At 39.9% G+C, this 15586-nt stretch overlaps 1 protein-coding gene across 4 annotated transcripts in view; it reads left to right on the top strand.

Moving 5' to 3' along the window:
• Positions 1–15586, top strand: part of CC2D2A (coiled-coil and C2 domain containing 2A) — a 118255-nt gene that overhangs the window by 67401 nt on the left and 35268 nt on the right. For all 4 annotated transcript variants that reach the window (XM_034771707.1, XM_034771710.1, XM_034771706.1 and 1 more), the window contains exons 21-24: positions 756–959; positions 8832–8924; positions 9981–10072; positions 13565–13732. In XM_034771707.1, the coding sequence (XP_034627598.1) occupies positions 756–959; positions 8832–8924; positions 9981–10072; positions 13565–13732 (557 nt within the window). The remainder of the gene's footprint in view (positions 1–755; positions 960–8831; positions 8925–9980; positions 10073–13564; positions 13733–15586) is intronic.

Raw genomic sequence — 15586 nt, 5'->3', positions numbered from 1 at the left:
GGCAAGCTACGGTGGCGGCCGTCAGGCTGCCTTCGGCGACATGCCTGCAGGAGGTCCACCAGTCCCGCGGATTCAGCAGCAATTCGGTGGTGGGTACGCCGAATCCGCAGGAACGGGAACCTCCCACAGGCATGCCGCCAAAGGCAGCCTGCCTGCCGTCCTTGGGGCGGCAAAAAAACTAGAGCCGCCCCTGCTCTGACGGCAGCAGAAGTAAGGGTGGCAATACCACAACCCCCCTAAAATAACCTTGTGATCCCTCTGCAACTCCCTGTTGGGTCAGGACCCTCAATTTAAGAAATACTGGTCTCCCCCATGAAATCTGTATAGTATACAGTAAAAGCAAACAAAAGACCAGATTTCACAGAGGGAGACCAGATTTCACGGTCCATGATGTGTTTTTCATGGCCGTGAATTTGGTAGGGCCCTACATATGACTGTCTTTGCAAGATTGGGGGCCTAAATTATTATACTGTACCATAGCTTCAGTTGTCACAACAGTTATTACAATATTTTATATTACATTTAAATTGTGAATGAATTAAATTCCACTATATTCTTACTAAAAACTAAGAATTATTAAAAACCTTATTTTAAAATATTAAATATTGATGTTATATTTTGGCATATTCAGGCTGGTTTTGGTTACAATGGGGCTCTTGGCAATATATCTAATGAATTAGTCAACCCATTGAAAAAATATTTATGGACATTTTTCACTCTGAATTGAACTTTTAATATTTACCTTTGTTATTTAGGTTGCCACTAGTGGAGATGCTTGTGTTCCTGGTTTCTTCAGACTGGAGCAATTGCAGCAAGAGTTTAATTTTGCTTCAGATGAGGAACTTAACAGATCAAAAAGATTCCGACTCCTACAACTCAGACACAGAGAGGTGGCAGAGTTCCGTAATTATAAGCAAGTCCCTTTACTTGAAAGAGAAATAACTGAAAAACTTTTTGAGGTAGGTTGTTGTCTGAAATTATTTAAATTATGGTCTTTAATAAAATATTCATCAGTTTTATCTTCAGTAATATTTGGCTTGATAAAGTCAGTTCCTCATTACTTTGAGGGCCAAATTCTACCCTGACTTCAACTGCATTGACTCCAGAAGGATTACACGGAGTGTAACTCAAAAAAGTATTTCACTTTAAATATACCTCATGTTACCTGAATCTAGAATTTGATTGTCTCCTTCCAAAGAAATAGCTGCTGGAACAGACTCTGGAGGAAGAAGATGTAAGTGGAGCTGCACTACGACAATTTCCCCTATCCACCAGTCTATTTGGAATCCTCTTTTAAAAGAGAATTCCGAACATGAAAAGTCAAGAGAGGTTGTGCAAAAGTTAATTGAGGCACCAACTTTATTAACTTTTGTCCAATTCTTTGGAGGGGCTAAAGAAAACAGTACTACTGAATTGAAGGAAATATTGGGGGGAACAATCAAGCCCATAGTGTTTTCTTTTTCATGTTTTATTTAAACCATCCTTCTTCTATGATCCTGGGTCTCTGATGTCGTTTAAGGTTCTTCAGGTGACCTCTGTACCTTCCCACCCATGGGATGCACTGGTGGTATAACTGAGAGTCGAACATTTCGTAGCAGTGCCTGTTAGAGTGCTCTCCTGCCCCTCCTTTTATTTTTATTGAACATTCTAAGGATGAGGCTATAAAAGAGTTTGTGGCACTCCAGCCACCTCAGTTCCTTCCAAATGTCTCAGCAGGTGGACCAAGAACCTCTCCAGGCTGGATCCAACCTCTTCAAAGACACTGTACCTTAGTTAGATTTCTTAATTAGTTAGTATTAGTGTTAGAAATTTTAGTTTTGTTTATTTTAAAGAAGCCTTATTGAGGGCACAAGAACAAACCATCCCGATGTGCAGAAAGAATAGCAAATATGTCAGGCGACCAGCTTGGCTTAACAGTGATATCGTCAATGAGCTTGAACTCAAAAAGGAAGCTTACAAGAAGTGGAAATTTGAACAGATGACTAGGAATAAAAATATTGCTAGAGCATGCAGGGGTGAATCAGGAAGGCCAAGGCACAATTGGAGTTGCAGCTAGCAAGAGATGTGAAGAGTAACCAGAAGGGTTTCTACAGGTATGTTAGCAACAAGAAGAAGGTCAGGGAAAATGTGGGACTCTTACTGAATGGGGGAGGCAACATAGTGACAGATGTGGAAAAAGCTGAAGTACTCAATGTTTTTTTTGCCTCGGTCTTCACAGACAAGGTCAGCTCCCAGACTGCTGCACTGGGCAACACAGTATGGAGAGGAGGTGAGCAGCTCTCAGTGGTGAAAGAACAGGTTAAGGACTATTTAGAAAAGCTGGACATGCACAAGTCCATGGGTCCAGATCTAATGCATCCGAGGGTGCTGAGGGTTACACCGAGTGGCTGATGAGATTGCAGAGCCATTGACCATTATCTTTGAAAATTCGTGGCGATTGGGGGAGGTCCCGGACGATTGGAAAAAGGCAGATATAGTGCCCATATTTTAAAAAGGGAAGAAAGAGAACCTGGAGAACTACAGACCGGTCAGCCTCACTTCAGTCCCTGGCAAAATCATGCAGCAGGTCCTCAAGGAATCCATTTTGAAGCACTTGGAGGGGAGGAAGGTAATCAGGAACAGTCAGCATGGGTTCACCAAGAGCAAGTCATGCCTGACCAACCTGATTGCCTTCTGTGATGAGATAATTGGCTCTGTGGATATGGGGAAAGTGCTGGATATGATATAGCTTGACTTTAGCAAAGCTTTTGATACAGTCTCCCACAGTATTCTTGCCAGCAAATTAAAGAAGTATGGATTGGATGAATGGATTATAAGGTGGATAGAAAGCTGGCTAGATTTTTGGGCTCAACGGGTAGTGATCAACGGTTTGATGTCTAGTTGGCAGCTGGTACCAGGGGCCCCAGGGGTCGGTCCTGGGGCCAGTTTTGTTCAACATCTTTATTAATGATCTGGATGATGGGATGAATTGCACCCTCAGCAAGTTTGCAGATGACACTAAACTGTGGGGAGAGGTAGATATGCTGGAGGGTAGGGATAGGGTCCAGAGTGACCTAGACAAATTGGAAGATTGGGCCAAAAGAAATCTGATGAGGTTCAACAAGGACAAGTGCAGAGTCCTGGAAGGAAGACTCCCATGCACCGTTACAGGCTGGGGACCGACTGGCTAAGCAGCAGTTCTGCAGAAAAGGACCTGGGGATTACAGTGGACGAGAAGCTGGTTATGAGTCAGCAGTGTGCCCTTGTTGCCAAGAAGGCCATTACTAGGAGCATTGCCAGCAGATCGAGGGAAGCGATTATTCCCCTCTATTCGGGGGGAATAAATTTCCATTTCTTGTAAGCTTCCTTTTTGAGTTCAAGCTCATTGAAGATTTCATGGCATATTGGGCTATATTAGTAGAATTACTGGGCTATATTAGTCATCATGTTGTTACTCTTCACATCTCTTGCTAGCTGCAACTCCAATTGTGTCTTGGCCTTCCTGATTACACCCCTGCATGCTCTAGCAATATTTTTATACTCCTCCCTAGTCATCTGTTCAAATTTCCACTTCTTGTAAACTTTCTTTTTGAGTTCAAGCTCATTGAAGATTTCACAGCATATTGGGCTATATTAGTAGGATTATTCCCCTCTATTCGGCACTGGTGAGGCCACACCTGGAGTATTGCGTCCAGTTTTGCCCCCCTCCCACCACTACAGAAGGGATGTGGACAAAGTGGAGAAAGTCCAGCAGAGGGCAACGAAAATGATTAGGGGGCTGGGGCACATGACTTATGAGGAGAGGCTGAGGGAACTGGGGTTATTTAGTCTGCAGAAGAGAAGAGTGAGGGGGGATTTGATAGCAGCCTTCAACTATCTGAAGGGGGGGTTCCAAAGAGGATGGAGCTCGGCTGTTCTCAGTGGTGGCAGATGCCAGAACAAGGAGCAATGGTCTCAAGTTGCAGCGGGGGAGGTCTAGGTTGGATATTAGGAAAATCTATTTCACTAGGAGGGTGGTGAAGCACTGGAATGGGTTACGTAGGGAGGTGGTGGAATCTCCATCCTTAGAGGTTTTTAAGGCCTGGTTTGACAAATGCCTGGCAGGGATGATTTAGTTGGTGTTGGTCCTGCTTTGAGCAGGGGATTGGACTAGAGGACCTCCTGAGGTCTCTTCCAACCCTAATTATTCTATGATTCTATGAAAAGTTATTTCTTTTATTTGTTCCCATACGTCAGTATTGACTTACAGATCCTATGACATACCAGGTGTCTTGCTTGGTTGGGGGAAGGACATTCTCATGATCTGCAGCCAGTCCTAGTAGGAGCACCTCTTCAAATCTATCACCTCTCCTTCTGGATAAAGATGTGAGATACAGCTCCTGTTAGCAGGGTCAAGCACTGCTTTGGGTCCCTTTCAGTTCCCTCATGCTTGGTTCTGAAAACCCCCTCAGAATCTAGGTCAAAAATTTAGGCCACCGCACTGGGTAAATCTCTAAAGAAGGGCCCGTGTCCTTGATGTACTGAATGTAGCTGTTCCAGATATTGGTTCCAATTCCTCAGTGCTATAAGCATGTGCTATAATGATAGATGCCCGGGTACATCACTTGGCTCCAGTCCCTTGTCGCCGACCCCACAATTTGCCCGCCTGGTTTTGACCTGCCCCCTGTCCAATGGTCTCTGTTGATCAGATTCTGAACCGGGCAAGGTCTCTGTGCAGCCAACCAGTATCACAGGGGCCTTCGTGACAGCCCTTTGTGCAACTGTGGCTCAACACAGACAATGATGCACATTGTTGAGGAATGCCTGCTGACTAAGTTCAGCGGTGGCCTAGAAGAACTGCATCATGCCACTTAAAATGCCATCGCTTGGCTAGATGACTATGCACACGCTAAATAAATCACTTGGCTATGCAGATAGATTCAGATCCAAAGGTTGTGCAGTTACCTGCATACCCATTGATCAGGGGAATAAAAGAAAAGCCTCAGAGCTACTTCCTGATCCAGCTTTCTTGATGGGCAAGAGACAAAAGCTCACAGAGCAGATTTAGATTTTCCCAGAACTTTCACTCCTTCCTAGAATACCTGTGGGCTCACCAGAGAGGTGTGTCTCCTCCTTTTCAATTTTAAGAAAGCCAAGACCATTAGTTTTTCCCTTTATTTACTTTCTCTGATCCAAGATTGGATCCACAATCTGACAGTGAATCAGAGCATGATGGACAGGTTAATTTACCACCTTATTTCTCATCATATGAAAAGAAAGGGTACCCAAGGAAACACTACAGATGCTCCATACAGTTGACATAGACTCTCCCCTCACCCCAGTAGATATTGTGATAAGGTAGTCTGATACAGAATATTGGCAAGGATTGGCAATTCCCTCCCCACACCCCTCTCTTATCCAAGGTCATACACAAGTTATGGACTGACAAATCCAGAATCATCTTGATAGCCCCCATGTGGCCCAGACAAACATGGTTCCCTTACCTGCTGAAGATGACAGTATGCCCACCACGCATTCTTCCTCTTCTTCCACATCTCCTATCTCAGGATGCAGGCTAGGTATACCACCTGCACCTGGAAATACTCCACCTAAAGGCATGGCTATCCCATGGTATCAAGGCAATGAAATGAGCTGTTCGGAGGAGGTAAGGACCATACTATTAAACTGCAAACGGTCTACTAAACGATATACTTACCTGCACAAATGGAAGAGATTCCACATATAGTGCCACAATAGACCTCTCCTTTACCAATGGTATTAGATTATATACTGGAATTTAAGAAATCGGATCTGCGAATCTGCTTGATCAAGGTACACCTCATGTCAATCACAGCTTTCCATCACAAAGTTGACGAGTTCTCAGTCTTTGCCTACCCTCCCAGTAAACAATTTCTCATAGGTATTCGTAACCTTTATCCTGAAATATAAGTCCCTACTCCACCATGGGACCTTAATCTAGTGCTATGATGCCTTACTAGGCCCCCTTTGAGCCCTTGATGATGTGTTCACTTTTCCATCTGTCGATGAAGGAGTCCTTTTTCATTGCTATCACATCCACATGATGAGTTGGTGAACTTGGGGCTCTAATGGCACTCCCCTACACACAATATTCTTCAACAACAAAGTTATTCTAAGACCACATCCAAAATTTTTACCTAAAATAGCTTTCTTGTTCCACTTGAACCAGCCCATTCATCTCCCATCGTTCTTCCCAAAACCTCATGGGAACAGACGAGAAATGATGTTTCACACCCTGGATGTTAGAAGGGTACTAGCATTTTACATTCAGAGGACTAAACCCTTCAGAAAGTCACCAAAGTTATTTCTTTCTATCACGGAAAGATCTAGAGGCGCCGCCATATCCAAGCAAAGGAACTCAAAATGGATCTCTGGGTGCATTGACCTTTGCTACCATCAACAAGAACTACAACCCCCACTGGGGACCCGCACGCACTCCACCAGATAACTTTCTACATCAATAGTCTTTCTCAACAATGTACCCATCATGGACATCTGCAAAGCTGCAATCTGGGCATCAGTCCACATGTTCACAGAGCACCATGCAATACAGCAGGACTTGACATCAGACGCTCTGCTTGGACTCACAGTTTTATCATCTGCCACGAATACAACTCCGAAGCCCCAGGGCCGGCTCCAGCTATTTTGCCGCCCCAAGCGGCGAAGCGGGAAAAAAAAAGATACGGCACTTCGGCGGCAGCTCTATTGCGCCGCTTCATTCTTTGGTGGCAATTTGGCGGCAGGTCCTTCGCTCCGAGAGGGACTGAGGGACCCGCTGCCGAAGATCCGGACTTATCGCCCCTTTCCATTGGCCGCTCCAAGCACCTGCTTTCTTCGCTGGTGCCTGGAGTCAGCCATGCGAAGCCCCTTCTGTCTGATGAAGGGGACTGCTCTACAGCCAACTAAAGTGGAACACTCACAGTGACACTCCTCGAAGAAGAGGAGAAAGTTACTCTGTGCAGTAATTGAGGTTATTCGAGATGGTTGTTCCTGTGGGTGCACCACTATCCTCCTTCCTCCCCTCTACTTCAGAGTTTCCTGCTAGGGACTCTGCGATAGAGAAGGAACTGAGGGGGGTTTGGGCACACAGCACTATGTAACGGCCAGAGGAGGCATGAGACGGGGACAGTGCCTGTGCGAATCAACCAGGTGCTGCTACTGAAACTCTCCAATTGCAGGCGCAGGAATGCAGATTAATCCCACAGGGACAGCCATCTCAAAGAACCTCTGTTACTGTACAGGGTGAGTAACCTTCTCTTACAAGGCAGTTACCCATCTTCCACATGGGGATGCTGGTAGGATTAAAGTTCTTCTGGCCCTTTCCACAGTGTCTGTATCTCTTGGTCACAGTTTCATGTCAGTTCTTTGGACGGGTGAAAATGACCATTCTCCCTACATCAGGCCGATCACTTTAGACAGTTTATAGTTCTGTGTTTGCCAGGCCTCTTAAACCAGGTCAAACAATATATGCAATTACCCCCAGGGGGCAAAACTTTCCCAGGCTTTTTACTTGCCTTAGGGATTTGCATTATTTACCCCCTAGTTATTTTAGCTCCTGCAAAAAGCCCTGTAACTCCGCCTGGAACCAGGAATACAACCATGAGTTAGCCAATAGTGATATGTATACCATAAAGTAAATATAATAGTCTTTGAATATTCTATGTGTTCATAACATCTGTCACAGTGACCCCCTTGGCATGCCTTAGGTGTATTCCCATTGTAGAAATTTGCAGAGCTGTTAAATGGAGCTCTGTTCACGCATTTACAAAACATTATGCACTATATCTAGCATCCCAGTTGAGTTAATTAGGACACCATGTCCCACCCTCTTCAGATGACAGCACTGCTTATCAAACTATCCCATGATTGGGAAGTGCAAAATGAAGGTTACTTACTTGTAGCCAATATTCTCTGAGATGGACTTTCATTCTCCGCCCACCTTCCCAGCTTCCTCAGAGTCCTGATTACAATTTTGGACCTGAAGATGCTGTGGAAGGAATTGAGGCAGCTGGAGCATCAAGTCCCCTTTTATACCCTTGCTCTTGGAATGTACAGGAAGAAGAGGGGCAGGAGGGGTGTCAGAATGATCTGACAGACACTGCTATGAAATAACCCACTGTCAGCTGCACCATTAGTACATCCCCATGCGTGTTATGCAGAGTCCATCTTGCGGGTGAGTAACCTTCATTTCTACATTTCCCTGATTCTGTACATCACAAATGTTTTATTAGGCCTTCATTCCATTTTATGTATTTCTTTCTTTCCCTATTGCTATGTTTATTAATTTTTCAAAAACAGAATAAAAAGTCTGAATAATTAATCTAAAAAAAATTGCAACCAGTGGTTCCTTGCAGTCTGTAGGTTCTACAGAAACTCCTTTGACTGTAATAAAACTTTGAATACATTTGGCTTTTGTCCTTCTTCCCAGGAAGGCCCAGTGCCTCACCTATGTGATGATACAGGGCCCTCCTGACTGTAGCTGCCAAACCTGGCAATACAGACAAAACCCACAACTACATTTTTCCACTTCATATGAAATATTAGTTCACACCAAAAAAAAATCAAAGTTCAGTCCTATAAAGGAAAGGATAAAAGGAAATTTTGAAAGCTATTTGTTGTAATTTAAGCCACATGACTGCTGTCTATATTACTGGAATGTGCAACTGAATTGCTACATACTGCATTAAAAAAGTACCTCCTAACGTCTAACATTTACATTGGTTTACTTTGATCCTATATGTTTATATTAATACATTGATTACTATTTCCTTATGTGACATAAAACACTAGAAGGGACATCAAATCACAAACTTAATTTTTGTATTTACCCTTAGAACTATGAGAAAAGGCTCCGTGAGAGGGATGTAATTGACAGCAAAGATCATCTAGATGCACACAGAGCTTTAGTTGCCAAGTATCTCCAGAAGGTGAGAAATGCAAAAAGAGTCAGTATTGATCTTTCTTACTAGGTTGTTTGTCTTAGCGATTGGCTTAACAAGAAATAGGACTGAGTGGACTTGTAGACGCTAAAGTTTTACTTTGTTTTGTTCTTGAGTGCAGTTATGTAACACAAAAAAAATCTACATTTGTAAGTTGCACTTTCATGATAAAGAGATTAAACTACAGTACTTGTATGAGGTGAATTGAAAAATACTGTTTCTTTTGTTTATCATTTTTACAATATGCAAATATTGTAATAAAAATAATAATATAAAGTGAGCACTGTACACTTTGTATTCTGTGTTGTAATTGAAATCAATATATTTAAAAATGCACAAAAACATCCAAAATATTTAATAAATATCAATTGGTATTCTATTGTTTAACAGTGCAATTAAAACTGTGATTAATCATGATTAATTTTTTTAATTGCAATTAATTTTTTTTAGTTAATCGCATGAGTTAACTGCGATTAATCAATAGCCCTAAACTATATATTTTCTTGCAAATATAGTGCTTGAAAAAGGGCCTCATTGACAGTCCTGGAATCTGAAGTGCTCTATTTAGCCACAGAATTGATATAGTATAGTTAGGAGGAGTGCAAGCTTCTTCACACTGTTTCATCAATGTGTTTTAACCCTCACTGTGACTCTTTGTTAAGGTATCCAAAAAAATTGTCAATTAGTGCCAGTTATGTTGAGTTCGTAGTGTGGACTCTTCTCCACTGGAATCTGGAAAGAGAAAGGGTGCGTGTTCAGAAAATTACTCTCTTATTTTTTCCATTTCCCTTTACCAGGTGTACTGATCTTTGACCCAGGCTCTTTAGTCTGGGACAACTGCCGAGACTGCTTCTAGAGGAGTCAATTACTCTTAGTAGTATTTTGTGCTGAGGAAGTATCTATGGAAAGGGACTCAAGAATCCATGAACATGCCCCTTTTTTTTATGATGGGGGGTTAAGAAAAATAACTCTTCTTTTTAGTAAATTGAACCACATGTATTTTCAGTGAATTTGGATATTACATACAATTGGTTATGTTTCCAGGTTAGAGAATCAGTGATAAACCGGTTTCTAACAGCAAAGCACCATTTCCTTCTTTCTGACCTGGTAAATGAAGAGGAGGTTCCTAGTCTTGGGTAAGGGAAAAAAGTTTTTATCATATCTAAAATAATTTAAATTACTAATTTTAAATTATCCTTGTTTCTAAGCTCATAATTATTTCTTTACTACAAAAATTTAGTGTTGTACTCCATGTTTACTAATGTTTTAAATTTAGCATAATGCTATATTATTCTGTTAGGACTATGCTCATCTGTGCCAAAATACACAAGTGTTTAAATAACTGCAAGAAAACTGTATCATAAATGTTTTAATGTAATATGCTATTTTCAGCAGAAGTATTCATTCACAGTAACCCTTATTTATATGCTGCCATATTACTTCAGTCTCTGATAACATCTGACCTCATAAGCTTAAGGAGAGTCCAGCTTAGAATGTACTTGAATGACTGACTCCAAGTAAGACCCAAATGTGGTGGCTTTGGTGGTTCAATAGTCAGCATTCTTCCCACTGAATCAGTGCTGAGCAAATGTCTCAGCATGGTGCCAGGGGAGACTGTGAGGCTGCAATTGCATTGTTTCAGATTAAACTTAAATCTGTTTATCTATATCATGGGAATTGGTTGAGTATCATCATCATAGTTTCTAATTGCTAAATACAGTAAATAGGATTCACTTAATATTTTCCATAGAAGATATCAAAATGAATTCTGCTCTTCACCTCTCCCAGATTCTAGGAGGCTTGGCTTGCTTCATATTGCATCTGTGTGTGTGCGTGTGCGTGTGTGTGCGCGTAGGAGGTGTTAGTAATTACTTGTCTTTCCTTCTAACAGGAAAGCTATAAATATAAAAACACAATCCTGATGATTTGCAGAGTAGACATTTTCAATCCCAGTGTAGTTTCTGCTGGATATTATGTTATTTACTTCCTGTTGTAGACTGGTCTGTGATTTTGCTGTGAAGTATTGAACAGCTGCCATGTTTCATTCAGATGTAGCTTTACTGTGCTGATGGATGAAATAGTTCCAATAATATGTGTGTATGTATCTGTGGGAACATATATAAAATGTATATCTGAGTATGTATGGATAAGTAAATGTGTATACTATATCTGTATAATTTTGGTATTCTTTTAATGGCTTCCTAGAGTATGCTATGCACATCTCACTACCCTGTCCACTCCACCACTAATGTCAGCCTTAGTGCTCCTTTCATCTCCTTCCCTAAGATCATCTCACTCTCTTTGTCTGTGCTGATCCCAGTGCTTAGAATGCCCTCCCCAGCCCTGTTCATTGCAACTTTCCTCATCTTCTTTAGTTCCCTCCTAAAAAGTCACTTCAGCCCTCATATCTACAAGAAATGTGCAGGGGAAAGAAAGGTAACAAAAAACTAAATAAACCAAAAGAAATACCACACCCATGTTAGCATTGTCCCCCACATGTTTCCTTTCTACTTCAGCCCCCTTTAATTAAGTTAGGATCCTCACATATTCTGTCATGTTTAATTTACATGATATGCTCTTTGGGCCTAGGGCCTGGTTTTTATTTATTTTGTGAGGCACCTAGCAATGTTGTAATGTGCTTGAAAAACAATAATAAATAGGCATCTAAATGTGCATATATAAATAAAGATACTGAGTCCTTTCTTGATGAAAGGAGGTACAAATGTAAGTTTACATAATGTTGTTATGATCTTGATCTTGGACTTAAAGTTTGAAACACAAACAAGTAAAAAACTGATCCTGAAAAAGTTGCTGTTTAGACTTCTAACCTTTCTTGCTGCACAATTCTAAGACATCTTGAGAAAAGAGCGAAGAGATCAGAGGGAAAAGAGAGTTGTGGAAGAGGATGTGGATGGATAGATTTGAGAAAAGACACAAGGAGATGCCTTGCAAATAGCATGAAATAAATTTTAAAAGTGCATTTTTGTTACCCTGTGCCTTACATATATGTCGACACCTTGCTGCTGGGCACTTCCCATATGTCTCTTTACTTCTGCTCAAACATATTTTTGTCTTTGAAATCTCTTCTCTTTTCTTGCCAGACTATTATGTATGTAATATGTTTGTTTTTTTGTTTGTTTGATTTGTTTGTTGTTGTTTTGTGACTCTGACTTTTTGTACTATGTTTCCATGCCTCCTCTATTTCAAGTCTTTGGGCTTGTCTATACTACCTGGCGGATCGGCGGGCAGAGATCGATCCAGTGGGGGTCAATTTATTGCGTCTAGTATAGACACTAGATAAATTGACTGCTGAGCGCTCTCCCATCGACTCCGGTACTCCACCAGAACGAGAAGCGCAAGTGGAGTCGATGGGAGAGCGTCAGCTGTCGACTTACTGCAGTGAAGACTCCGCGGTAAGTAGATCTAAGTACGTTGATTTCAGCTACAGTATTCACGTAGCTGAAGTTGCGTATCTTAGATCGACCCCGCGTGGTAGTGTAGACAAGCCCTTACTCTGCATCACCAACACATAAATGACATTAACTAGCATTTGTTTGTTTTAAATCTGTTTAAGCAGATAGATAATGAATGAGAATTGCATTTCTTTGCTACTAGTAAACTTTGTTTACTGCACCATTGTGTCCTTAAAATATTATTTTGATTCAACAATATAAACCTAAATAGTCCCATCTGCTGGCAAAACAGAGACTTGCTGCTTTTCAACAAAGAAACAATTTTTTTGGTTCAGTATTTTCATGTTGCTGAATGAGAAATAACATTTATAGTTAATTTCCCAGTTCGTTTAAAATGAAATTAGCTTGACTGATACTGATTTCCACATGATTAATACTGACTTGTACTGAGCATTGTTTGCTAATCAGATTATATTATTAATAGATTTAAAATATGCACAGTACTCTGGAACATGGGAAATCTATTAAAATATGTTTAGTGAATTTTCCTATTTAAAAAAAGTAATTCACCTTTTTATACTGTTTTTACAAGAATAATGCACTTTCGTAGTTGCACATAATGAGAAGTTGACCTTGGCTAGCAGTTGCTTTTTAAAATTGGTTCTGGAATGCTTTCTATAATTCAAAATATGTTTGTACAGTTAGGATCATTCATGTATGTTTTTGCACACATCTGTTTTTATTCTTTTCCTGTTTTTCTTTTTATTCTGCTTTGCCTTGTGTTATAAGTTCTGATGACCCAGGGTATGTCATGGTACATTAATTTCTGTTTCCCCTTTGTAGCCTGCTGTTTGTCGTAGATAGTTCTGGGCTTAGATTTTTTTGGTGTATTACATACATTGGATAATGTCATCTAATAGGCATCTTGTTTATATAATTATAGTATGTTAGATCCGCATTGAAGTTTTTAAATTAATTTTATTTCATATTCTCACTTAGTTATGATATAATTCTTCTGTATATTTCATTTAAAATTTATAAAATACAAAATGCCATTTCTGTGCTATTAAACAATTAACATATTTCACAATAAATGACACCAAGAGTATATATTTCTCTTTCTTTTAAGTGCGTAGTTTTGTGTATGTGTCAAGGGAGAATTAGAACTCTGGATCCTGTGTAGAAAAGACTAAAACTCTTTCTTATGATTTCTAGTAATTTAGGACTCAGTCTTTTTAAACTGGCGGAGCCAAAGCGACCACTAAAGCCAAGAAGAAAGGAGAGGAAGAAAATTACAGCACAGAATCTATCAGATGGAGACATAAATCTTTTAGTGAACATCATTAGAGCTTATGATATCCCAGTGAGAAAACCTATTTTAAGGTATGAACCCTTTAAAAGACTTCTAGTTGGAAATGTTCTTTCTCTTTCTAGTAGCTCTTCAATTGCCTTTTTAAAAATCTTTTTCATACTGGAGGCTACATTTTCAAAATCGGCTATATCAATTGCTTTTGTGAAATTTGCATGCAAAAGCTGTGTGTTTAAATCGCTGGTTTTGGAGTACAGATGCATGTGTAAGGAAATTTTTTTAGCACAGTTAAGTGGCCAGTTCTGAAAATTTGGCTTTATGTGTATTAAATGAAATGATTGTTTTTATCCTCATGATAATAACACAAAGAGATAAATTTACAAATTGATCGATTATGTTGTTTAATAGTACAAGTATTGCTGTTTTGCAAGTTCCTTAGAATTATGTTTTCATCTAGTAGTGCCTGCTAAAATCACTGGTTTATTGTGCATATTAGGCTATCTGAGAACAAATAATTGGAAGATAATTTGAGATTTTTGAGAATATAAACAGACAGGTAATATCAGACATGCTATCTCTAAAACACTTATGAATATCATGTCTTTTAATTATATCCAGTACTTATACTATATCCCTTGTACTTATATTAAATAAGAGTAGATAGATTAGATGTAATAAAAGAGATTCCAAATAGTATTTTCTACAAACCAATAGTTATTTTATGCACAGTGGAGCCCCAGTATTACAAACTAATTGGAGATTAAGAAGTTCATAAAATTTATCATCTCAAAATCACGGTAGGTAAGGTACATAAATTGTAGTATGGTGCACTGCGTCTCTTTTTTCTTGTCCTTCAAACTACTGCAAAGCAATTTCCAGTACATTGAAGACATCAGAATATGAAGGGATGTCGACTTGTTCATTAACATCACTTTTGTTATGTGGTTTCCCCTGACTCCCACTCCTCGGTAAGAATGGTTTGTATAACCGATTGTTCATGAAATCGGTCTTTGTAGAATCGAAGTTCTACTGTATATCTTTCATATTAGCTCTTGCTCTTCTACCTTCATGTATTCATTTTAAGCATTTTAATTGGCAAAGCATTAACCAGTGGAATTAACCTAATGTAGTTCCACTGTACTAATTTTGAAGCTCAATCCTACCTTCAGATACACTTGCTTAAATATCACCTCAAATCTTGTAAGAATGCATTGTATTATTTTTCTTATTTTATGGGGCTTTTATAACAAACATACCTTTCCACTCTACACTTAATTAGTGAAAACAGAACACAACTCAAAACTAACTTATAAACAGTCTTTTTCTTCGTAATAATTGTAGGCTTAAGACATTTGATCCAACTAATCTGAACGTAAAACAAAAGCAAAATAATGCTCGCTCAAAAGTCTGACTGAACAGCAAGCCTTAGATTATGCTTCAAAACTTGAAAAACTCTCTCTCATAAACAGGAGCAATTTCCAAGTAAGACTACATTTTTTAACTGCTCCCAGAGCTAATTAGTGATAGTCAGTTATTGAACATGCGGAATTGGGCCCCTCTGCTACTCTACCTACTTACCATAACTTATATGTTTTATTGGCCTTTCATAAATAAATTCACTTTGAGGAATAAATGTAAAGTATAACTTTCAGATTATGATATCGTAAAAGTTTGAGAAGATGTCAAAAATATTTTTAGAGTAAAAACAAGTTCTGTACAGCTAACTACATATTTAAAGAAGTGAGGATTAATATTCAGTAGTTATTTGAGTCCTGGTCCCTATCTGTAGTCCACTGCGTACACATGTGCTCCATGCGCCCGGAGTCAGAGAATTCTTGAAAGCAAGGTCCATACATGTGCTTTCGCTGTCCTCGTGCACCTGACCAAAGAGATAAAGGGCAGCGCGGACCGACTGCCTCTCCATTTCC

Source organism: Trachemys scripta, chromosome 5 (genome assembly GCF_013100865.1).
Source record: "Trachemys scripta elegans isolate TJP31775 chromosome 5, CAS_Tse_1.0, whole genome shotgun sequence".
Classification (NCBI taxonomy): Eukaryota; Metazoa; Chordata; order Testudines; family Emydidae; genus Trachemys; species Trachemys scripta.
The sequence above is the reverse complement of the archived record's forward strand: the minus strand, read 5'-3'. Positions and strand labels throughout refer to the sequence as shown.